The sequence below is a fragment of the Haemaphysalis longicornis genome, unplaced genomic scaffold (assembly GCF_048455015.1).
Source record: "Haemaphysalis longicornis isolate Haplotype H1 unplaced genomic scaffold, Haemaphysalis longicornis Haplotype H1 scaffold_2, whole genome shotgun sequence".
NCBI classification, from domain to species: Eukaryota; Metazoa; Arthropoda; class Arachnida; order Ixodida; family Ixodidae; genus Haemaphysalis; species Haemaphysalis longicornis.
In genome coordinates this window covers 117,879,709-117,895,601 of record NW_027526295.1, presented here as the reverse complement: position 1 = coordinate 117,895,601, position 15,893 = coordinate 117,879,709, and the positions used below count along the sequence as shown (strand labels likewise).

General features: G+C 43.4%; 1 protein-coding gene across 2 annotated transcripts in view; it reads left to right on the top strand.

Annotated features, from left to right (window-relative positions):
• LOC144167332 (uncharacterized) overlaps positions 1–15,052 on the top strand; it is a 51,043-nt gene extending 35,991 nt beyond the window's left edge. For both annotated transcript variants that reach the window (XM_077696627.1, XM_077696626.1), the window contains exons 3-5: positions 10,890–10,957; positions 14,173–14,256; positions 14,675–15,052. In XM_077696627.1, coding sequence (XP_077552753.1) covers positions 10,890–10,957; positions 14,173–14,256; positions 14,675–14,808 — 286 coding nt within the window. In that variant the 3' untranslated portion in view covers positions 14,809–15,052. The remainder of the gene's footprint in view (positions 1–10,889; positions 10,958–14,172; positions 14,257–14,674) is intronic.
• Positions 15,053–15,893: the final 841 nt, after the last annotated feature.

The following is a 15,893-nucleotide window of genomic DNA, read 5'->3' as shown; positions in this document are numbered from 1 at the left end:
GGGGGAAGGGAGGGAGACGTTTAGAGACCGCGCACCATGGTTACGTTCCGCTGCGCTGAATACGACGACGACGGAGGCGGGAGCTCCTCCCGTGGCGACCCCACGGGCAAGCCTAAGCGACTCCAGGCGCTCCTCAAGAGGTGCACGTTCACGTGCATTCGGTATTGTTTGCTTAAGCCACTCCGCGAAGGTTGTGCCGGGGGCCTGGTGCTGGGGGAGCATTTTTCTTGGTATTGTTTTCTTCTAACGCAAACAACAGCGCTACTGTTAAAAGCTTTCACCTCAACCTGCAAGAGACATGTATAGGGTAGATAAGCGTATGTGTTCTGTTACCTTTTAATTGATTCAGAGCAGGAATACAAGGCTTCAATTTTTGACCATATTTTTAACTAAACGTAAACGGCGATTTCTATTCCCAAGACTGCTTCCAAAAGTAGCTGGAAGTTTATGTCCTTACGACAGCTCCATTATAATTCAGCTGTTTTGACTACCACGTAAGATATGTTATGGCTAGCTTGAAAGACGCGAGGGTTCTTCCAAGTACAGCCTGACGTAGGTTATATGACTTCACTAACGCTGTTCTTCATACTAGTACTCGTAACGTTTCACGATATTTAATTTCGGTGCTCACAAAGTTTGCAGCCTTAGAAATGTCTTGTAAAATGCCCAGTATGAATACATGTGGCGCTAGTCAGTATGACCCGGAAAAAAGCCGTCCCATCGAGTTCAAGATCCGTAGATTTTAAACACAGTGTACGAGGGACCGTATTTAATTCCAAGCTTAACGCCCATGTTTTGATACAGCCGCATTGCTATAAATTGGATCCGATATTCTTCAGGCTGTAAGCAAACTTTGAGTGGCCGTAATGATGCATGTGTAGGTATCTAGGCATGCGTCATCGCTACATTTGGCCCTTTTTATCAAATGTTACTTTTTTGCCGCAGACATGTCAAGCGCGCTTCTAAAAAAATAGAAAGATCGCGGAGGCCAGAAAAATAACAGCCACTACTAATATCCATGACTCAACATCAGATTTTATTTAGCGGACACGTGCCATTTTAATTGAAAGACACATATCCCTGCATTCCCGTCCGTTTTTTAGCAACTCGCTGAAACATTAGACCCTGCAAGCACAACATTCATTTTTCGGTGATTTCAACGTACCCGGCTAGCGGTGGAGTCCAGTAGAAAATGTTGGCAAATCTTCGAAGACAGCTCCCTTGTTTAACTTCTCATTGGCCGGATTAGGATTTGCTTCCCTACCACCTAACAACGCAGAAAACGTCCTAGACGTCGCTTTCTACCGACTTCTTTTTTCTAGGACTTCACTTCTTTCGATCTCAAGCAGGCTCAGCAAGCCGTTGTTTCGATCGATCTATGACATCAACTTTTCTCTGTCTCTGTCGCAGCATAATTACCTGTTGCTTATGAGCATGGAATGAAGATCGCATATTTTATTTTCCCTATTGCGATTATAATGCGCTATACAAAGCGCTTAACGAAAGGAATTGGGAGCGAGTCAAAACTTCGCCTAATGTAGCCGCAGCGGTGCAGCAGCTCACTGAAATTGCCCAAGAAGCAATGAATGAGCACATATCGAAAAGTCTAAGCACCGCCAGTGATTTCCTTTTGGTTTAGCAAAGAACTCCGCAGCACGTTGTGTAAAAGCGTCGACTCCACAAGCTCCACACTGGAGGCACAACTCACAGCAATCCGAATGGCCGAAACCACCGCGAGGATTCAAGAAATCCTGGCTGACGGCTGAGGGAGGGTGACCGTCCAAGTCGTCTGCCCGTCAGAACCCATCTCGGGCATCAAATATAGTAATCTCTCTCTCTCTCTCTCTCTCTCTCTCTCTCTCTCTCTCTCTCTCTCTCTCTCTCTCTCTCTCTCTCTCTCTCTCTCTCCACAAGGTAATGAAAGCTACTAACGATACGTTCACCTGCATGAGCTTCAAAGAACAGCGTTCACTTGTGAAGGCACTGCTCGCTCGCGACAGAAAACATTTTTCCGACTTTGCGGAATGTTCGCTTACCACTTCCCCGGGGGTCTTCTGGCGGATAGCAAAATTTCCCAAACAAATGCTCCTGAGCGGATTACTCTGCGTGATGGCGATACAATCGCTTCCGATCCAGCCTGAGTATGCGAAATATTCCCAACTCACTTCTCGTCTGCGTATTTTTCATCGCATGATAGTGGCTCCCCACTTTGAAGCCGCGCAATATAACTGTTGAGGATGTCATGGCTGCCATCCGCATTTTGCCTCCCAAGAAGTCCTCCAGTCTTGATGATATCTCATGCTTCATTGTAAAACGATGCTCTGACGTTCTCTCCCCATTGCTCTGCCACATTTTTTGTGCTTCACTAGCAGAGCGGCAATTTCCAGAAGATTGCAAACCCCGCGTTTTCCTCTCCGTAAGTCCAGAAACGCGTCGCTGCCTGGGAACTATAGACCAATCTCTCCACTATATTTTTCAAAAGTATTCGGAAAAGTAGTAAATCGTTACCTCTTGACCAAAATACACCCGTTGATTCACAGTAATCATCACGGATTCATGCCTGAGAGATCTGTGGAGTCTAACGTTGCTTCCTTAATAAGTGACGCCAGCAGATGCGTACTTTCACGTCATCATATGGACGCCATCTGCTTCGACTGCAGCAAGGCCCTCGACCGCGTAAGCCATGATTCGCTCATTCGCAAGCTGTCTACGTATGGTCTGCCTCCTGCTTTATGCAAATTGTTCAGTGCCTACCTCCCACATAAAATAAATTTAGTTAAGTACGCCGGAGCCAAGTCTCGCAGCTTCTCTGTGCCATCCGGGGTTCCCCAGGACTCTATTCTTGGTCCTTTACGGTTTAACTTATTTGTGAATGATGTGCAGTTTATTAGAAAGCATTCATCTGTCTTGAAGTTTTCTGGCTACATGAATGTTTACCGTGGAGTGGCATCACCGGTAGATTGCGCCCAGCTTCGAAGAGGCGGCCCACGTGATTTCCCTTTAGTGCGAAACCAAATACCTAGAGCTGGATCCTTCGCAGAGCGTTGCAATTACATACAGTCATCGAAATACTTCTCCTTTAACCTTTTTGTACCACCTCGACTCCCAGACGATAAAAAGTGACCGTAACACGAGACTTCGGTGTCTTGAAGAATTCTAAACTTCGGATCACATCTGATGTCAACTACCTAACTTGCACATCTTTTCGAACACTGTGTGCGATCTCTCGTGCAACAAAGGACTTGTCAAGCGGATCATGTTTTCCCGCCCTGTATAAGGCCCTCGTCATTCAAAGTTGGAGTTTGCATCGGCAGTCTGGAACGGTATCAGTGCGTCGTCATCTTTGCGCTCGGAAAGTGCGCAAAAAAGGTTCACTCGAATCTTTTCTCGCCTCTACACCCCGCATGAAACATACGCTGACAAAGAAATCCTCAAGCGGCTTAACCTGGAAGAATTACAATTCAGAGGCACAAACCGCGATTTATTTTTTCTGTTCAAGTGTGTCCACTCCAAATTCGACAGCCCGAAAGTAGTGCGCTCTGTTCTGTTAAGGGCGTCAATGAGAGCACTCCATCCTCACATGCACTTTCATGTAACGACCACAAAGATGCTGTCGCCTGCATGCCGTGTGCAACGGGGTATATTGGTATTTTTTGCGCTTTGTTGGGCGTCTTTTCTGGCAATTTTAAGACTTTCAAGCGTGCTCTTAAAAAATGGAAGTATTTGAAGCTCTTCATGCACCCTCATTTCAGTATATATAAAGGATCCAGAGTTCCCGTCTTTGTTTGTATACGTATATGCGTGTGTTCAAGCCCGCGTATGTGTCGTACATACCTATCAACGTGCTCTAAATTTAATTCGCGATATCTGTATTCCCAAGTATATCACCAACATTTAACAGTTTCGAACATGAGAGTTTGCAGATGCCTGCATTTTTTCAGACACCCTGTCTTCGTGCATGCTAATGTACACGACAGTACTATTCATATCTTACACGTGCAATTTGCCCGTTTGTGTGCGCGTGTGTATATGGGCGTGTCCGCATATATGCGTGCCTGCGGGTGGGCGTGTGTGAGAATAGGTGTGTGTGTCTGTGTGTGCGTGCGTGTGTGCGCGCGGTTGTTTGGTGCTACACTGTAGTTTGTGAATCCCTGCACTTCCCATTCAGTATCCATAGTTCATTGTTTGTTTCACCAGTGTGCCGCCGTGTCCTTCCAGTGTACCACCAAAAAAGCCTAAGTGCTGTGGGTGGGCTCTCCCTAATAAATAATTAAACATAGAAACGTGGTCATTCTAAGCTGGAGCTGTGCAAAATACTGTTTACCCTTACAAAAATGCTTTTTTACATTCTGTAGACGTTCTGTTGACATCCTACCAACTTTATTGCTATCCTACGTACTCTTACATTCTATTGACAGTCGTCTGTAAAAAGTCTACTGAATGTATGTTGACACCCGTCTGTTGACTGTTGTATGTAGAAAGTCTACTTAATTCACGTTGACATTTGTCTGTTGACGGTTGTATATAGAAAGTCTACCTCATTTTTGTTGACATTTGTCTGTTGACGAGCTTCTGTAGGATGACCACTACAAGTGTTTTGACACGCTTTGTCTCAAGTTGAATTTAACGCAAACATCTTTTTCCTTCGTCCTGGAGTCCGATTTCAATTAATTCATATTGGTTTTTGCTAAATACCAGGACAGGTTCACAATATTTGGGGACAAACTATTTACTTGACTTTAACCAAATTACATTACTTTGTTTGAATCAGGTTTTAAACACACACACACACAAACACACGCGCGCCCGAGCGCCTGCACGCACGCACGCACGCACGTACGCACACAGACACACATGCTCTCTCTCTCTCTCACACACACACACACACACACGTATCTTTCTCTCTCCCTCTCTCTCTGCATGTATCTTCACACTTGTGCAGCCCGAGAAAAAAAAAAGTAGCAAAAGGGAGCAACTTTCACTGTTCGTACCTCGAGCCGTGCAGTTTCTCCCTCGGAACAACCAGTTCGTCCCTCAGCCGCACGGGTTGGTACTTCACGACCCGCTCGCTTTCACTCTTCACGGTGATCAACATGACTATTCAGCGGTTCCGAACAAGCGCCAGCCAGCGGCATCAACCACGCGCAACCGCTCGTCACTGTGTTTTGATTTGCGCAAGCTAAGTGCCATGCATGGTTGAAAGGAACGAATTATGCCAGTAAATATTTCGCGACAGACTACTGGACGTGTCTCCAACAACGGCGATAATCTAAAATCGCCTGCTATGCCCACCTAATACGGCCGGCGCAGATGTTTTGGTCGCTCTCGGCCAACCGCCAGCGGCGCCCCTCCCTCTTTGCGTACCTCCGGGAGAAACGCGTCAATCACCGGAGGCAGCCGAAACGCGGCGCGCAACCCATTCCAGATTTCCGTTTTGTTTAGTTACAGCTTGCAACAATAAAGTAAACATGAAGATATGTGCAATTGCTTACGTTCCAGTGTTTCGCGGTATTATATTTTGGAAATAATAACGCGTAGTTTTGTAAACATGCAATGAGAGGCGCGCCTCACCGCGACATCGGCATCCCGCGGCTGGCGGGTATATATACATGAAGTGCACTGCTAGCATTTGTGCGGTGTCGGTGTCGGTGTCCTTCTTGCAAGCGCTTGTGGTTTTTCGGATGTAGTACGTTTGTGAGCTGGGGTGTTTGTTGTGTTGTGTTTCCGAAAGTGCGCGTGTGGATGTGTGGCTCCGCAAAATGTGAACCCTCGCAGACGAGGTTCCCGAGGCCTAATCTGTTTCTGCTTTCTTTTTTTTTTTTTTCATTTTTGCTCCCACTAAACGATCTTTTAAAGGGCAATAATGACGACGTTCTATTAAGCTGTATTGACACCACGGTCTAGGAATGGCCGGCTTTTCTCACTGCATCACGTTTCGAATATCCTGTCAGAAACGCTTCGGTTAGCAACAGCGATTGAGTATAAAGTCTACAAAAAACTTTCTGTAGAAAGTCTACAGAAACGTTTCAGTTCAAACACGGTGGCCAATGGTTGACAAAAAGTTGGTAGGCTGTTGCTAGGAAGTCTATAAACAGTAAGTAGACAGTCTACTCAATGTTGGTAGCTTTTGTCGACTTTTGTCAACAAACATTGAACTCAATGTTGGTAAAAATTTTTATGAGGGTAGCCTTTAAAAGGACATTGTAAAAATTGTGCTGAAGCCTTTGCCATTTGACATATTGATGATTTTGAGAACACAATAGGGATTCCACTTAGCCTGCGCTAGCTCGCCATTCGGGAAACATCACTTCCATCGCCGAACATTGCTGAGAAACTTCGTGGTTACGATATATTTACCGCGGAAAACTCTAATCCGAGACCCCTTACACTACACAAACTGCAAATCGTTCTAATGGTGACGAAGCCTGCCTAATAAAAAGAAAAGGCTTTCGAGATTAGCTGACAAAGACCGACTTTCGACATCCTGGCTTAATTATAAAAAATTGTGAAAAAGAATGCCAGTCCCTACTGAAATCTACGCGCCGTAATTTTTATAATCATTACTTGTCTTCCATGCTTTTGAATAACCCACGAAAATTCTGGCGTGTAATTATTACAAGACACAATCCCGATATCATCCGTAGCGGTTCTAATGGTGCAACAATTCCAGTACCTGGCTGTGCGCAGCTCTTTAACGATCCCTTTGAATGAGTGTTCTTCGGGAAGATACCAGTCCGTTCCTTCCATTACCCTCAAATACAGTCAAACCCGTTTATAGCGAATTGCAATATGCACCGCGATTAGTTCGATATATCCAATAGTTCGATATAGCCGAACCCGCCTATAACGAACTTATCGTTACAAGTTCGCAATCCGCGGGAGCCCCCGTCCCCCTCCTCAACTCCACCATCCCCGCATGTAAAAACGAACACAGTAAAGTAGCCGTTACCATACACAAAATAATCCATTTATTGCCGGTGATTTTCGTTTTCACTTTCGTTTTGGCGGCTTCAACTAGCATAGCATTCTCTACACGAAACATTATTTGCACCAGTTCGAGTCCGCGTCCTCCAAAATCTAAGAAGCATTGGCGGAGCACATTGACTGCCGAAAGCGCTTCATTATAAGCATCGGACGGCTTTCACTCGCGACATCATCGGGAATGTGGGGGAGCTCTTCCCACAGTTCACCGATGCTGCTGTCTTGGTCCGGACTCGCTGACTGTGCGGGTTCCGTCGTGAGTCCCGCGCGTCGGAAACAGTTACGGAAAGTGTCGGGCGTCATGTCGCTCCGTGCGAGGCGCAATGTCTAAGTCGCAACTCTTGCTCCGTAGTCGCGGCCAATCCACACCTCAATCGCCGCTCCGAGACCATGCATTTCGGCGGCCATTCAGGCGCGCAGAGTTCGATATATCGGATGTGAACTTCGTTATAAGGAATATGTTTCCCATGTATTTCCGTACCTGAATTATTTTTGTTCGATATATAGCATAATTCGCTCTATCCGGGTTCGTTATAGCCGGGTTTGACTGTATATTACCAGATAGCCCTACGGCAGGAATAGTAAATAAGCCGGTATTTACTAGCTATTAAGCAAACTAAATATTTTCTCAGCATCCGATCATCTGGGATTCAACAACAAACATCTTCAAAATATATCGTGTAGCATGTCTGCAATTTTATTAGCGATTTTTTCACAGTCATGATCTCATGGTTCAATTCCTGATGACTAGCGCATTGCTAAGATAGTCCCATTTTTCAAATCAGACGATCGCACATCAGCGTTAAATTACCCGCCCATTTTATTAACTAATACTATCTGTAAACAATAAGAACATATCATACAATCCCAAATCATCTGTTACCTTGAAGAACACAACATTAGGTAGAAATATCAGCACGGTTTTCGCAGGAGTTACTCGTGTGACACACAGCTCGCGGGTTTTAGTCATGACTTACACGCATCTCTTGACGCCAGTAATCAGCGTGACGCCTTTTCTTGGATTTTCTAAAGCTTTTGATCAAGTTCCTCATCACCGACTTCTGCTCAAACTAAGACGTCTAAATATTCACACTAACGTTCTTGCATGGATAACAGATTTTCTATCCTTCGGAATTTAATGTACATCCTTTAACAGCTCAAATTCTTCTGTGGCGCAGGTGACGTCTGGGGTAACCCGGGCAGTGTGCTTGGCCCTTTGCAGTTTCTAGTTTATATTAATGACTTACCTAACGGTCTAACATCCAGAGTAGGGCAATTTGCCGATGATTGCGTAATATATTCCAACATTTCCAATGATGCTGACCGCCATGCTTCTCAGACTGACCTTGACACTATAAACGCTTGGTGTTCTCATTAGCTGATGACTCTTAACCTTCCTAAAACAAAGTGCACGTAATTAACCCGTTTTTCAACTAGAATTTCAACCACATATTTGCTGAGCAACACTACACTCGAACTAGTTCCTGCTTACAAGAACTTTGGAGTGCATTTTCAACCAAACGTAACGTGGCATAACCATATAAATCAGACGCTCGCAATTGCCAACCGTACACTAGGCGTAGTAAACCATAACCTAAAGCAGGCACCATCACTCGCTAGAAAACTAGCACAACTTACTCTTATCCACCCTAAAATAGAATATGCTTCTGCCATTTTCGATCCAAGTCAAGAATATATAATACGTGATATTGAATCCCTGCAAAACCATGCTGTTCGTTTTATTTTTTTTTATTGAGGACCATATTCAAGCATCACTGCCATAACAAATCGGACCGAGTTGGTTTCATTATCGCTTCGCCCACAACATGCTCGCTCAACACTTCTTCATAAATTGCATCACCATGAGCGCCTTCGCGGCGACTTCTTTTACTCACCCGCTGTTCATTTCCACGGCGCGATCATTTTTCCCTAGTTAAGCGTATCACTTGGCATTCATTTGCTTTCGCACAGTCATTCATTCCACACACAATAGTAGAATGGAATGACCTACCACACCAAATTGCCACTGAAGCTAACATAACAAAATTTCAAGACTTGTTAAGGAAAGAAGTGACCTAATTGTCTTTGTGTGCCTGCTTTCATTGCTTTCCTTTTTCTTTTTTGTCGTACTGTGGTTTTGTAGTTATGTGTTTTGTAGTTATGTGTTTGAGAACTTCCTATTGCTTGTGTTTATTAATATTTACGATTTCTGATTTTGTTTGTTTGTTTGGTGTATGCGAGTGCTCCCCCTATATACTACCCTTATTCGGAGGGCCTTTTGGGGCACCTGAATAAATAAACAAATAAACGTTGTTCATTGTCTGAGTTGTTGCCGAACGCCTCCCAGAAAATAGTACCCCTACGCCAGATTCCTTGCGCATGGCCCTTAACGATCATTTACTCAAGATCAATACGCTCCTCTGCCTGTTCTTGCATACTGTTGCTTAACGTATATGCGTGTCATTAAACAAGGCATATTTAGGTTACGTCTTATGTCTTTAGATTTATCTTTACCCTTTATTGAAGGTTACTGGATGCTCTTGCGGAAGCGTTTCTCTAGGTGTTCTCCAATTTCAACGATCAAGGCCGGGTTGTCCGCGAATATAAAGTATCTGAAATTTTTTTTGTATGGGCCTACTTCTTAGTGCTGTGAATTAAGCTTCAATAATGCCGTTCCCTGGCAGCTGTAAACAAGTTTGAAGCCACTGACTGTTCTGTCGCGGGCAGATTAAACCAATTTTTCTATTCGACAGCGCACAACATAATTACAACAGACTGAACAGTACCGACCAGGCAACTATAGTGTCACGCATGTGGAATGTAGTTAAGCTAATCTAGTAACTCCAGCCTCCAAGTTGAAGAAGAAGAAGAACGGGTACGTTCGAGGAAGAGAAGAAGAAAGAAGCTGGACCAACAACAACAAAGAAGCTGGGACCTCTCGGCGGTTTGGACAATCGGCGCAGCACCAGTTTTCGCTCCCCCTCAAGAGCCAACGTTCTGCAGCTAAACTTATTACGGACGTAACAGTATTTTCGCTTAATGGTCTGTTCAACACTGCGCTCTAAAATACGTTCGAAAGAAACAATAATGTATAAACCCAAAAATACAAAGTATGCACAAGTATACTTCGTAATTTTGCGGTTGTGTATTGTTGTTTTCTTGAAGAGCAGTGCGTAAACCACGAAGTGTAATTTTGTTTGTATGCTTCGTTCCTTTTGTGAATCAAGTTGGATAATGTTTTTAGTGATGTGCTTTAGATTGTAGTAAGCAGCATCTCTTTGCGCGTAAAACTGCGTTCTGTAGAAATGGATGGACGACTTTACCAAAAAATGTGCCAGTAGTGTAAAAGCCAAACGTTATTCTACGTCGAATTGGAACCGTTCGCTAACTCAACAAATTGTCGTGCCAAACGGGGCAGTAAGTATTAAAAAGACCAGTAATTGTATAGTGCTTATAAAATTGAAATTGTAAGTGCAGTAGCAAAAAAAGTGTTGTTGGAAGTTTGAGTTTTTCTCGTTCATTCACAGCAATCGTTGCAGAGATGCATATCTTTATGAAGTGATCGCATAAACAAGCACTGATAATAAACAACTACTGAAAACGGCCACTGAACAGCTGAAATACAATGCGTGCACTGTTTTACCTGTGTTGGACCTCTGGGTCCTCCAGGTGCGGCGCGATGCTCAGGAAGGGGAGCGACGCGTCGTGATACGATGAGGCTTTAATGGTAACTAGAAGAAGAAGCGGGCGCGAGCCGGCGCAGCCACATGAGCGTGCGGCAGCTCGTGAAGCGTAATGAAATGATAATGGTTAGCGTCGTCTGCTACAAGGGATGACAAAGAGGAAGTCCCAACAACCTGCTCACATGATTTACTAACGTGGTAATTTGGCCTCTACCTTTTTTTCAGAGAAACGTTCACGATAGCATACTTGCCAGGGAAACAGAAAGACCATGTTAAAGGTTTTGTTGATGGCGGTGAGTTTTACGTTTAGTGTCGTATTTTTTTTCTTTCACTGGAGTAAACTGCGGTCAACCTGTGCGTAAGTGAGTGGGTTATGTATTCATATCAGTCACACACAATCTTTTCGCAGAGAAATGTTGAAGGCCGTCATAACCATCTAATTAAGTTGATGAAAACAGGGGCTTGCGACTAGTTTAGCTTTTAAATCCTCAGTGCGGGCTGCTGTTCCAACCTATAGTTTGTAAATAATTTTCATTTCATTTCATGTATTTCAACAAAATGGCCGAACCATGACCGAACTGGGAGGGACGTACAGACAAGTGAGACACAGCTTAAAAAAGAACGTTAGAAAAGAGTAAATAAACAATGTACGTCGTTACCACTGGATTTGTAACTAATCATCTATGACACGGATGCAGGTCTTCCCAATGGCAACTGATATGTACCAGTGTTTTCCTCATGCGGAAGAGGAAGGTCCGACAATAAAAAAAATATTCACTATAATGCAGCGACTGGCAAACGGCTAGTGTCAGTAAAGGTTTTGGCCAACTGCTTTCAACTTTGAATTCTTCGAACATAGGAGAGGCATGGCATGAGCGCAGTTAGAATTGCTGGCTAATTAACCGAGCTTCCTTAAGAGCACCTGCAAGATTTAAGCACCTGTTTCATAAGAAGCAGAACACTGACACCGCCTGTAGCAGCGTTAATCTTCAGGTATTCATTACAATTTATTGAAATTTAAATAAACGTACACTTCGCTATTAGAACAGAATAGGCCCAATTGAAAAAGGTTCTCTAATTGACCATCTACAAATTCACGGACAAAGCAAAAACCTAGTATGGACTTCACCGCACGTATGTCACATGACCGTAATTTATAAATAAAATAGGTGTTGGGCGTTAAAGGCAGGATTAAAACACGCTTAAACATTACTTCCAAAAAGAATGGGTAACTATTATAAAAAGAAAGTAGAAGTGAATGAAAAACAGTTAAGGTAGGAAGGAATAAAGGTACAGGAAAGGAAGGAATGTCAACCAGGCTGTGGCTATAGTGTGCTATGCCACACGTGGGGAAGGCGAAGAACGGGAAGAAGAATAAAACAGTAAAAAAAGATAAAAGTGAAGACAGAGCGTAAAGAGGTGTGGCCAGCGTTACGACACTATAGGCAATAAAGCTCATTGACTCAATAGAGAGTAGTCGTTTATGCTACAGACTGCTGTGCAAGTTTGTTGTTGCCACAAAAGCACAGGAGCGCTTTTGTGGCCCTGTGCGTAGCATCCTCTTCCAATAGGCCTCCCACGGCCTGATGCGATTGTTCTTTGCCGTCTCTGGCTTGGAGTAACCTTCAGAAATGCTTACGCCCATTTGATTGGAATGGCAGACAGTGAGGCGTGTGAAGTCTGTGACACACCGGAGACCATACGCCATCTTCTATGCGAATGCCCCGGTTTTTCATCGGCAAGAAGGCAATTCCCCTCAAATTCACGGAAAAACGGTTAAAAAGGCCACTGGTGCCAGCCGAAGGAAGCTGTAGCAAAGCTTTCCTGATACGCATTCATAAAGGAAGGCGTGTTTGACATGCTAGCTTGGCGAGTTTTATGCTAGGCGTTTTAAAAAGTTGTTGTCTGCCTCTAATTGGGGTCATTAAAAACTGCCCTGGCTTTTCCTTCGGCATGCAAGCTTGAACACTCAGGGGCCGTTCATATTACGGCAGGCCCTATCAATGGCCGTTCGGCAGGCCTGCCGAACGGCAGGCGTGCCGTAATGGCCGTTCATATTACGGCAGGCCCTATCAAGTTTTCAGAACGCAACCTCATTTGTATGAACCGTTCAGCAGCGAATTTTAATTCCAACGTGTTCCACATTCAGGAAATAAAAATGATGCAATTGTATATCGCAGCCTCTGTCAGCATTACGTTCAAGTACCGCGTCGTACACTTCCGCATCAGATAGAAGTAACGTTTGAGAATACGCACAGGTGTCCAGTTGACTTTAGCACACAGAAGAACAGCTGAAGGTTTAGCTAGGATGTCATTTTCCAAACGCCAAGAATTTTTTGACAAGCAATCGGCCTCACAGCCAACTAGAGCTGTCAGATGCCCTAAATGTTTCTTGTGCTACGAAGATAGCAAACGCAATAATTTGTTCTATGCACTGAGTACTTCATACTATACTAGCGTTATTTTTTGTTTCGGTGCAGGTTGCATACACAATAACTGAATTCTGGTTTACCAGTCACAGCGACGCATTTTGGAAACATCGAGAAACTGGTATTCGGCATGATTGTTTAATAAAAAGAAATGTCGGCATGCCAAGAACTATCGCTGTCATGAATTAATAATCGCAATAACGAGTTCAGCGTTTCAATAATGAAACTCAGGGTAGTATGTTCTCTCGCTTCAAAAAGCGACACTTACGTTCAAGTGTTTTTCAACAAAAACAGTTTGGCCAAAATTTAACGTTCTACCAAAAAAGCCGAGATATCGTGCGCTTGGGTTCCCCGGTAATATTAAAACTGTGGCATCGTAACAGAACCAAAGAGACGCGAGAAAGTGCTGTCGGTTTTGCCAAACACTTGCAAAGCATGTATTTTAGCATAGATTCTTGCAGGGGTAGTTTTAGTGTCAACAGAGGCGATTAAGAATTGAAAACGTAAATACTTTTATTTTCATGCTTTATGCACATGGAATAGTAGTTACTCGTTTTTTCAATTGAAACGATTATAATAGTTTGCGCCGATGTGAGCACTATTGTTCGATTGTGAAAACGTCCTTATGTTACCAGAATTCACGTTTTTCACCAGGTTGCAAATTTAACCTATTTGCTGTTCGTCCGATTCCGGAAATATTTCCTATTAGGACAAGTTGTGTGGGGGTAATACTGTCCGTACGTACCTTTGACAGAAGTATTTCACGCGTAATGAATAATTTGGATTTTTCCTTGAGAAACTCACTAATTAAGAGATGAAGATTTATTCAATAAAACGGTATGTCTGTCACGCATGCATTTATATTGCTATGTTTTAATGAGGGGAGACGCTAAACGCACCTGGTATAGGTTGTTTTATTATTTATATGGCTTATACATCTTCAAAATTTTAGCAATCTCTTGGTTGTTTTGAGAAGTTGAGAGGGTGTAAATTAATATTTCCTACAACTTAAACAACATATCTAAGCGTGTTTAAGGGTCCTACATGGCTGCTCACCCAACTGGTGCTCTTTTTTTCAGACCGCAAGAACCCTTATGACGTCAAGTTCGACTATACCAACAGAAAGAACTGCATGGTTGCAAGATTCCCTTATAATGGCGACCGTATGCATGATTTTTCACGTTTTTAGTTGTTGTATAAATGTTTTAAGCACTACGGGATACATTTAACCAGCATTATTTCGCCTTTGATTCTCTCTAGCCTAGCTTTATGGTCGTGCTCATGCAGCTGCTTTTAAATGGTGCACGATGTATTCCTTTTAAGATAAATCATGAATCAAGCATGATGATTCATGAATCAAGCAGCGGTAGCTTGAAAAGGTGTAGGCGCTGAGTCTCACTGGCAGTGAAGTATGCATTTGAGTGGCGCTTCTAGAGGAGTTTTTGATGTACATAGCTTTCTTTCCTCCAGTGTACTAACCAATCTTTTTCCAGCGGTACCTTTTATGGGAGGGATAATATTCATGCTATGCAAGCATGTTGAACTGAAGCCATTCATTAATTTTTAAACACTTTATTACAGAGTGCGTGCTTTGGGTCCTACCTAGTGTCAAAGATGAAGTTCCACAAGAATGCATCGACAATTTTGAAGACATCTGCGATGAGAAAATCTCAACATATGACAAAAGCTTTTGCGAAAATGACAATGCTGATTAAATTGTACCCCATAGTTCCCTACGTATTAGCCTCGTTGAAGGAGCGGGCTCGTTTTTTTCAGGGTGGAGATGAGAGATAAGAGGTGGCGTTTAAAATGTTAGCTGCTTTCTTTCAGAAATAAGAGAAATTTCCCAGATTTTTAAATGATAGCGTGACTTTCAGAAATGCTGAGAAATGTCAGTATTAGCTGGTCTTTCTGGATGCAATAAAAGATACCTTTTCTATCGAACTTTTTCAATAAATGCTGCAGTTAGGACTTCCGCTATGCATACATGCGTTTTGTTTTGTGGGCTTTTAAAGATCTACAAATGCATCCTGCATTAGTTTGTAGCTTTCAACAAAGAAACCCCTTTTGAACACGCATAGAAGCGCACTAGCTCGTAAATAAAGGAGGAAATAACGAAGAAAATGTTACTGGTGTAATGGCAGCAGGTAAGTTGAAAACTCCATCAAATCGCTGCTCTTCTTTTCTCCGTGCACCTTCGGACTTAGGCTGATATTGTGTGCTTTAGGGGTCGTGCCCCAACAGCAGCACTGCTAATGACATATTCATTGTATGGTCCCGCCATGAACGCGTGTCGAAGCCACTATACTAAAGACCGCCACAAGAGCAATGCGATTGTTGTGTGTTGGCAAAAACTGTACTTTAGGAGCAGCACTAAAAAAACTATACAAGGGTAACGAAGCCGCGCCGTATGTCACACCGATCCTCCCCTAGGTATTCATTTTTTATGCCTAGCACAGAACCATAAATATTGTCCAATCAGCCAGTAGTCCTGTAATCTATAGGTAGCCAGATTATTTCAAGCTCTTCGAGATAGGAAATGGCTAGTTCTAGCGTTTACCACAAGCCTTGCGGTGCCCCTTTGATAACAAACTTGTTGACGCAAGCTAGATAATCGACCTCATTTATCATTTTTGCAATACCTTGCAAGCATAGAACATGCGCACCGAGTAGGTCGAAAGCACGAACCGAGTCCATACAGCCGAGTCCTAGCTTCTGAATGGTGTGGAAGGGCAGTCAGTGCATTACATTACAGGCTTGAGTACGCTATTAGTTAATACATCTCGTCAGACATGAAAAA